The sequence below is a fragment of the Saccostrea cucullata genome, unplaced genomic scaffold (genome assembly GCF_032062105.1).
Source record: "Saccostrea cucullata isolate Sc308-1 unplaced genomic scaffold, CSIRO_AGI_Scuc_v1 ctg11064, whole genome shotgun sequence".
In the NCBI taxonomy this organism is placed as follows: Eukaryota; Metazoa; Mollusca; class Bivalvia; order Ostreida; family Ostreidae; genus Saccostrea; species Saccostrea cuccullata.
The window spans coordinates 1-10,224 of NW_026923095.1; the positions used below are offsets into that span (position 1 = coordinate 1).

Sequence of the window (10,224 nt, forward strand, 5' to 3'; positions counted from 1 at the left end):
TTAAATTATAACCAGCTGTACCTTTGAACAAACAGCTTTGTGTTTGTTTATTCTCTGAATGTTCAACTGTTCGTGTGGACGTCCGCAAGCTTTGATCCACCGAAGACATTTCTGGAAATTAGTTTTCGGTTTAGGGAACAAAATAAGCTTAACACCATTCTGTAACCTCTCAGGATATCTCTCGTCAACATTTTATTTTTAAGAAGTTTATATTTTTGAGAATGCCATGCCACTAGCAAATTTGCTAAAAAAATTATCTACAGCAAAAATTTCCAGATTTACAGTATTCTGTGAAGAATTGATTGAGTTTCTAGAGAAAAAAAGTAGAAATATACTGTGTTAAATCTCTCAGAGATAAATCTGATCTTGTTCTGTGCCTTGTTTTCTGATAAGTAACCTAATTGCAAAAGGAATCAGAAAATTTGGAAAAGAGGGTAGGGGTGAGATACAAAGTCATATTCTGACTTGAGCAACTGATTGAGTTTATACATTTTTTTTTTCAAAAGAAAATTATAAAGTTTCAAGAAGACTGTAAACCAACTTTTATTCTACCGCAGGTAGGTTAAGGTCTCAACCACACTTTCTACTTGCCTATATGTCATGACGTCATAGTAAGCTATATGACGTGAGATAATAATTTCTTAAAATCGATATCTAAGATTGATTTGAGGTCGTAAAAATGAATCAAAATATGCAGAGGCATAATATAAACGGAAATTTGTCGTTCCTGGGCCTCTGTAGTTATCACAGGGGTTACATACCAAACCCGTGACGTCATAACTGTTGATCATGCAGTAGCAGAGTGAAAGTAAAATGTAACGAGAATTGATGTAAACAAACACAAGAAATCGGATTTTAAAAGCATTTAGAATGAATATCATGTGTGATTCTTGTGGGAATTAAGCGTATGAATAAGGTATGGTAATATAATTTAGCAATTTCTTCGTAAAAGTATAGCAGGGAGGGTGTTTACTTGCCGATCAGTCTTTCCTCTGTCGTTCGTAACAAAAAGATGCAAAAGTTCAACACTACGCCGCATACCTTGAAACTTAATTTTTGTTTCTATCTAAAGTTGTTATTCTATTGGTTTTGGAAAGGGCTGTAGAATCGTATGGTTACGGGAATTGATGCTTTTTTTCGGTATGAACAAAATGTAAAAATTTTGGGAAGGTTTCGTCCGAAATTGTTGAATAATTATTTCTACAATAGGACAGTACGATTCTAGCAGCACTTTTCATGGTACAGAGATGTTTTTACATAACTATTATTACAAATTGAAACTAATTATCCCCGGGGTAGTGTTAAACTTTTCACTTTTTCATTAAGGCATATTTTCTAATTATAGACGTCACGTGGTGACGTTTTGGTGAAGTGCCTCCTGTAGTATAAGTCCCATTGAAGTCTATAGAATGCATAATTATAGTACAAGTTTTATCCTTGACTCATCTGATTTATTAGTGTTACATAATTACAAAAAAGTGTTAATTCGCCGAATTCTGATCCATGTGCTGCCTTAACATACCCGCGAGTGCGAGAAATGTTGGCAAAGTTCGCGACAGTCTCACAATCGCGAATATTTCTCGCCACGAACCGGTACTTTACACCTCTCTGTCTATTTACAAAAGATTGAAAGAGGCCTGATCGCGAAAATTAATCGTCACCAAATAGTTTACCCTTGGTATATGGGGAAATAAAGTCGTTGCGAATTAAAGTTGGTTTACAGTATGTTAATTCAGAATCCAACTATTTATTCAAGTCTATTTTCAGATAATGGTTTTACAGGGGAATGATAGAGGAACAGACTCCATTCAAAGCACTCTTTTCAATCAACGTCAACCATTCTTAAATATTTCTCAAGAACCAGAAACTTTCCAAAGTAATCTTCAGTCTTACGTATTCAAAGTTCTTACAACTAACTACAAAAGCCTAAACACCCAGCAGTCTAGCACTGTAAACATCAGTGTGTGTTATGTAGAGAAATCAAACACTCCAACCAGTATATAATCTTAGATCAACTCTACTTCAGAGCCCCAGTTTCTCCGATTCCATTAACTATGATGTAATAATAAATATACAATTAAAGCACATAGATCAACAGTTAAATCTGAGACAAACATCTTACAAAAGTCTTCAATATTTAGTTTTCTGTAAGCAGAACTCAAATTCTTACAGTCAATTAAATAAACTGTTAAGCAAAGTGTTCCCCTACCCACACAGTTAGGTTACACCCCCCCCCCCCCAACTCTTGCTGTTTAACTCCTTTAATTTTCACACTCATCTTTCTTTGATAGTTTACCATTCCTTATACCCATTTCATATTTGCATTCCATTTCTTCTCTAACTCTTTCTATTTAACCACTCTCTATGATTCCTCAAATTTTTTTTATTACTATCCCCCCATCCCCAACCAAACCCTCCCTGCAACCCACATTTCCATCCCCTTATGAAACTCCCAACAGCAGCTCCTTGACATATTGATTTAGCCATACTATGACTCCTCTTATATTTCATTTTTTTGACATTTTTAGTTACAACTGACACCTCCATTTAACCACACTATGAATTCTCTTATATTTCATTTCTATGACTTTTCCTGACACCTTGACTTAGCCACACTCTGACTCCTCTATATTTCACTTCTATCACTTTTCCCTGACACCTTGACATAGCCATGACTTTCTGACTTACCATTTCTTCCAGTTCCTCTTCCTCTCTAACTCTTCAAGTTCTTTCCTCTGGTCTCTGTCCATCTTTTTAATTTTTTCTCCGAAATCGTACGTCATGTCTGCCGCTTGTATCTTCAGCTCGATGTCATATTGAACTTTGAACTTTGACTGCACGTCCATGATCTCAGCTCGGTGTTCATGCTCCAAGTCCTGAAAAGCATTTCCTCATTTTTCACATTTGTTTCTTTTATTTGTATAGTAATACTAAATAGATACCTTAATTCCAATTTCAATGCCCTCAATCTGCCTTCTCCCCCCCCGTTCTTTCTCTCTCCTATTTCAATGCCTTCTCTCTACCCCTTTCTCCCCCCTCTTCTCTCTCCATTTCTCTCTCTTTCTTATCTCTTTCATTGCCTCTACTTGCTCTCTCTCTTACTCTTTCTCAGCTGTCCCAATGCCTCTATCTGCTTCCTATGCTGATACTGAAGTTCATCATACTGCTCCTCTAACACTCTCTCTCTTGACTCTCTCTACCTGTCTCAATGCCTCTATCTGCTCCCTATGCTGATGCTGTAGCTCGTCGTACTGCTCTTCTAACACTCTCTCCTGCTCCAGTGATGCGTCTAGTTCTTGTTGAGGTTTCAGAAGTTTATCACTGATCTCGCCCGTTGTTCTCTCGCTTGAACCTTCACACTCTGCGAGGTCTCTCCTACAATTCTCCTCCACTTCTTCCTTCTCTCTCTCCAGAATCTTCAATATGGCCTCTTTTTCCTTTAATCTATTGTTCATTTCTTCAATATGGCACTGTTTTTCACGCATCATTTGCTCCATCTCTGTGATCTTGCTCTCTGTCAAGGTCATTTTCTCCCTGAGTTCTATATTTAATTGAGACTCAAATTCTAGTTTCTCCTGAAGTTCAGCAATTTCATTTGATTTTTCCTCCAGTATTTTTTCTAATTCCTGGATCCTGCTGTCAGTGTTTGTCGTTGCTTTTCTTTTATTTGTTTCACTCTGTTCACTGCTTTTTTGATTCTGTTCATCACTTGGTGATGTCACTTCCTGTTTCAGTGATGTCACTTCCTGTGTTGTAGCTTCTAGCTGACTGCGTAGTTCTTTTATTTTGAGATTCATAATGATCTTTTAAATCCTGGATTTCTTTTTCATTCTCTTCCTTTAGTCTGGTCTGCATGGCCTCTTCTGTAAAATAAAACATGTTATCAAAGTTTAAAAAGCTTAAAAAACATTATCCTGGTCACTCATCTGGAAAATATAGATCAGATCCAGTATCTGATGCTATCTGATCTGCACTGCACAATCCTGGTGAATTTGATCTATTTTATAACTCTGGTGTAGTTGTTCTATTTATAACTCTAGTGGAGTTCTTTTATATAGCTCTGGTGGAGTTGTTCTATTTATAACTCTGGTGGAGTTGACCTACTTATAACTCTGGTGGAGTTGATGTATTTATAAGTCTGGTAGAGTTGATCTATTTATACCTCTGGTGGAGTTGATCTATTTATAACTCTAGTGGAGTTGTTCTATTTATAACTCTGGTGGAGTTGACCTATTTATTACCTGACTGTTCCTCCACTTTAGTTTGAAACACTTTGATCTGCTCCGCGTAACTCTAGTGGAGTTGATCTATTTATAACTCTGGTGGTGCTGTTCTATTTATAACTCTGGTGGAGTTGACCTATTCATTACCTGACTGTTCCTCCACTTTAGTTTGGAACACTTTGATCTGCTCTGCGTAACTCTGGTGGAGTTGTTCCATCTCTCTCTGGAGTTTCTCCACTTCCTGTGTCTGGGTTGCCATGACTTCTGCTTGGGACCTTGAGAAGTTGTTCGTATTCCTCTAACATACAAGGACGGAGCGCCGCAATCTCCTCACGCTTGGTCTCCAAAGTCTCCTGGACATCTGGAAAATAATAGTGAACCATACTTATAGAAAACACCCATATAATGAATTTACACTTAAAGTAGTGATTTTCATTCCCAAAAACTTTTAAATATATTGTAAACTTAACAGGTGTAACAAAGCAACATTGTCCATTCTTGGCATTTCATTTTAAGCATGTTTTTCCTATAAAAGGACCAATGGGCAACATGTTGTAATATTCTGAAGTACCTAGTATTTAGAAATTTTACTGTAATTTTACGGCAAAGCATGCAGAAAGATTATCAATCATATTTATATTGATTTCGTAGAGACAACATTTCAGTACTATCTTCACAATGCAACAGTTTTGAAAAATGTCATTACAAAACTTCATAATGAGAAGACAAATACTGGAGTAATTCCTACCAACATTTTGGAAATACACAGAAAATAAAAATGATTTCAGCTCAAAAAACAAATTACAATTCATTTACCTCATTAGAAAAATAGAATTTACCCTAAAGAAATATAATTTCCCTCTGATCCATGATACTGAGCACGAAATAAATTTGTTAAAAAGTGATCTGAAAGTCAATAAATAAGGAGGATTGCATAGAGTTAATCAGTGTGTACAATATGCCCCCTGTTGGACCACTGGGTTTAGTGGTGAAGTCAGTGTCAACACATTAACATAGAAATGTTGTTTGATTTCACACCAAATCACAAAGAACCATCAGTTAAAGGGAACATTAAGGAGAAAATAAAGAAAACACTCTCCAGTTTATAGTACTATACATGTACATAGAGGCGTCCTAATTTTATACACAGGGTAACTGACATAAACTCAAGGTAGTTTAGTTTCACTTGTTAGTTAGGAAATAAAGGAACTACTATGGAGAAAGGATGGTTTTGTGAAAAATCTCATGGTTCTTCATCATGTTCATATTACATACAGAATCCAAAATTTTACATGTCACACAATTTTTTTTTTCACTTAATTAGTTGAACTCTGCTAAAAAGTAACTTGAATTTGAAGGCTGGTGCACTGACTGGAATTAAGTAAACTGGTCACCAGGTCATCATACATGTAACTAAATCCAAGAGTTTAATTAATTAGGACTTTAATTAAATTCCATAAAAGCTCATTACCAACATCAACAGTGTTTCAGATTTAAATTCCGATTTCAAAAAAAACACAGAGTCAGTCCCTTGTTCATGACAGCCATTCAAGATGTTTTAAAACAACTAAATAGAAAACATCATACCCTTGTCTTCATTGAAATGACATGATAGGAATTCAATTTACATACCAGTAAGATATTTTACTTTTTGAAAACATAACCTTCTTCAGAGGGACTCCTGAATTTTAAGAGGAACACTGAATTTTCATTTTGTATTTAAACCAAAAGGTTCCTGACCATTTCCGATTGTAGAAATGAATTCAAATGAGAAACAAAGATAATGCTGATTTTAAAGTAAAATTTAATTTAAGTGCCTTGTATGTAAATTGATTCCCTATCAGAAAATCAGAAATTAAACCAGGCTTTATTCAAAGAAATGTCTACGACATGTAGAATAAGAAATGTTAAGATAATATATATATTTGGGGAGTTTTTTTTTAAATGAAGAATTTGTTTTCAAATTCATTGACTTTTTGTTAAATGCCGTGTCCACAGAGAAATCAATTTCCTGGAAGATTGTTAACATATATGATTTTTATCTACACTAAATTCTGACATATAAAATAAGTAAAAACGTATAGATCTTTTCATAAAAAACCTTACTCCATTTGATAATTGACAGTAGTTTTAACAATTTTTAGCCAGACTCTTGAAACACATTCCTATTACATCAACTTATCATCAAAAGAAATTGATTCATGATCAAAACTCATAATTGCAAAGCCCGCTATGCATAAATTATCCCATCTTTCCGATATCGTTGATGTTCCTGGAATACTCTACTAACTAGACAGTGATTCTTTATATTTCCATTTTACTATATAATCAAAAGAGCCCCACCCTAACACCAGAACCCCTGAACCTCAGGCCATAAAATTCACAATTTTGGTAGAGGCACTCTTGCTCATCATAACTATGCACGAAGTTAATACCCAGGAGCAGAAAAGAAGATTTTCAAAGAAATAATGCATTTTCACTATATAATCAAAGGAGCCTCACCCTAACACCAGAACTCCTGACGCTAGGGCCATGAAATCTACAATTTTGGTAGAGCCATTCCCTTGCTCATCATAACTAAGTACTTCGTTTGTTTTTTTAATACTTGGGAGCAGAGAAGATTTTCAAAGAATTAATGCATTTTCACTTATAATCAATAGAGCCCCATTCTAAAACTAAAACCCCTGATCCCTGGGGCCAGTACATCAAGTTGTGACGCACGTCGACGGACGAAAACGGATAGCAATAGGTCACCTGAGTGACTCTCATCAATATGTACATGTAACAGTACTTTGATGAAAATATCTTAATTTCTTTGAATCTGAGCTTTGAACTGAGCTAAATGCAAAGTGTGACGGAAGGACAGAAGATGGACATAACAAACACTATAAGCCCCAGCCTACATAAGAACCATTCTTAGCAATCCACAATTTTATTATGCTACACTTTTTGTTTATATTGAAGGATAAAACTAATCCCATAGCTAGAAATATTTTAAGCCAAAGTTCAAGTGTTACTAATTTAAAGTCTGTACCAGGAAATTTCTTTGAAAGCAACAGGAGTCCACAATACATACAGGAAACGAAATTGACAACTTGAGTTATATTGGGTAAGTAGGAAATTTAACATTTTGACAGAATTTGATTTGGTAAGAAAGTTTCTATATTTCCTAAGCAGAGTTAACTGAGATACGTCTAAAATATTATATTCACTTGCAAATTAGAATTGTAGATGTCCTAGCTTGACCCCAATACCTATCTAGAGGAAGCTCCTTGAGGTTAAATCAGCAGAAAGGAATATACTCCACTGAAAATGGACTCTATTAGAAGCTCACAAATGTAAGTTCTCATGACAAGAATTTTTAACACTAAAAAACAATTCCTTATTCATCTCAATCAGTGTAATCAGTGTAATTTGTTGACAATAAAATTGGTTGTAAATTTTTACACCACTGAATTTAAAACATATACATGTAATATATATATATATCCTAGACACGTTTATTTACAAATTTAACTATTTAAAAAAAATGAATGATTTAGTTGAGTTGAAAAATAACTGATTCAGTTGAGGAAGTATTGTTTTTATATTTTATGATTTTTAATGTAAAATTTATCAATTATGATAACTATATTATAGTTTTATAAAAGTGAAACATTCATTATACAAGAAATATAAATTCCACTTTATCATTCTCAGTACTAAAGCCATACAACGCATATCAGAGTCAGTGTTTGTGGGACTGTGTCGTAAAGTGGGGACCTCACAAGTGGTGGCCATGAGGAGAGATACGATGGACATCGAGGAGATGGTGGTAAATCAAGCGAGAAGTGATGGGTTGTGTGTGATTTTGAGTGGAAGTTACGGTGAAGGACTTAGACTGAAAGGATCAGATCTAGACTTTATGTACTGGCGAAATAATCACCGTGTGATCTGGGAATTATCTCAGTCTCAGTATTACAACACACACAGACAGACACTGATCCTCTGTGACTGTTCTGATAGTCCGCCAGGATTTACTTTGTTATATTTACTGTCACCTAGCATGTATAGACAAAACCAGAGAGTCTGTGTAAGAATGAATAACAGATATTGTATATCTAGTTCTAAATACAGACAGATCACTTTATCTGAGTCATCACTACCTTATTACACCACTCCACATGGACCCTGTGCCAGTGGAACATTTGGAACACAAGAATATGATAATGCCTACTGTTTTTTTAGTGACTTTTGGCCTCCCTCTGCCTTTCCATGGATAGACAGATGTCACTCATGGCCCCAGCCTCATGTTGTTGATGATATAGTGAAGAATGGATGTCACTTTGTAGCAATTGGACATAAACTAGGGAATCATGAAGATCATGAATGGAGAATTTCTTTTTCCCAAGCAGAACAAAAACTTGTGTATATAATGAATCACTGTCAATTCTTAACTTATGGCTTACTTAAATTGATCTTAACAGAAATAATTAACAATGGAGTAAGTGATAATGATAAATTACTGTGTTCCTATCACATGAAGACGGCAGTTTTCTGGGTGATTCAACAAAATGCAATACCTCACTGGTGTCCACAAAATCTCCTGGGGTGTTTCTGGGTCTGTTTTAAACTCATCCTCAAATGGGTGCATGAGGGGGTCTGTCCTAACTTTTTCATTCCAGGCAACAACATGTTTCTGACAAAAATTCATGGCGTCAAACAACATCAACTATTTATAAAACTGTCAGATTTGTATGAAAAGGGTTTAGCATTCCTGCTTCATTGTCCCTCCATTAGATCTTGTATTATAGATGTCCTCTATAACCCCAGAAACTTCATCTGTACAGATGATCATACTCTGATTTCTGACTATCATTTTGATTTATATCTTTTTGGTGAATCACTAAGTTCTTTCATAGTTCTAGACAAAGATGACATACAAATATGTATTAGATATTTACATACAATAGAACAGATGATAGGTTCACCCCTCCTGACACAGTATCAAGTCATTATGCTACAGAACATGACCGCTACGGTCCTTCAGTTCACTGCTTTTATATTACATATGGAAACTTACACACCTGACAACAAACTGAGGTATAGAGCTGACAAAATGTCCTGTCACATGCTGAAATTAGCAGCAAAGTTTGGTTGTATTACAGACATGCTGTACATAGCCATGTATTATTACAAGACACTTAGATACACGGAAGCTTTATCTATTATAGAGATGATCAAGGTCAAGTAAGCACAGCCATATGTGATGGATATAGGTAATTTTAATAGAGAGATGTATACTGAGGCTTTAGGGGGACAGTCTTGGTCTACAAAGATTAGACAGGCTGTAACAGGGATATCACACTTTGCAACAGAATTCATTACATCAGTGAACTGATACCTGAACAACAGTCTGCTCTACAGAGACACGGGCCTTTTATTTTTGTACCACTTTTTATCCTGTTATACATGCTTGAGATTTTGTGCTACAGACATGTAGACACAATGCGAGCACAAACAGCTCTAGATGATCTACAACCCTAGTTCACTATGATCAGGGAGAGTTTATACCTTTATATCTCAGAGATATATCATGGCAAATTCTGGGGATCTGTCAACAGGTGACAGGGAACCGTCAGGCTGCTCTATATTCATACCAACAATCCTTCAGACAAGAACCAATAAACAACCTAGAAACAGCTACAATTATCAGAATTATTATACTGATTTACAGACTTTATTTCAGTTAATTGTTGTTTGTGAGCACAGTTAAATGAATAATATATATAGCAGGCTGCTCTATACTCATATCAACAATCTCTCAGACAAGAAGCATTCCTCAAATTACACACAGCTACAGAAATGAGAATACAGAGTTTGTCAATGGATTCCCTTAATTAATCAAATGGCACGATGATCAGATATTTTGTTTTTTCCCAAACAATTACTGTTTTATCCTTTTACCACAAAAGAGAGAGAGAGAGAGAGAGATAGAGAGAGAGAATAGTTAAGAGAGGGA

General features: G+C 35.4%; 2 protein-coding genes across 2 annotated transcripts; one reads left to right on the forward strand and one right to left on the reverse strand.

Annotated features, from left to right (window-relative positions):
• Positions 1 to 2,688: 2,688 nt before the first annotated feature.
• LOC134263154 (trichohyalin-like) lies at positions 2,689 to 3,797 on the reverse strand (the record flags this gene model as incomplete). The annotated part of the gene is made up of 2 exons (XM_062745464.1): positions 3,201 to 3,797; positions 2,689 to 2,876 (listed from the first exon to the last, which is right to left on the reverse strand). Coding segments are annotated over exons 1-2 (785 nt in total), but the record flags the coding sequence as incomplete, so codon positions are not given.
• Positions 3,798 to 8,301: 4,504 nt separating this feature from the next.
• On the forward strand, positions 8,302 to 9,456 carry LOC134263155 (uncharacterized). The gene has a single exon (XM_062745465.1). The coding sequence runs from the start codon at positions 8,302 to 8,304 to the stop codon at positions 9,454 to 9,456; it is 1,155 nt and encodes a 384-aa protein (XP_062601449.1).
• The last annotated feature ends 768 nt before the right edge of the window (positions 9,457 to 10,224 follow it).

Excerpts from the sequence above, each read along its gene's own strand:
- LOC134263155 (XM_062745465.1), top strand. The coding sequence starts at position 8,302 with ATGAATAACAGATATTGTATATCTAGTTCTAAATACAGACAGATCACT.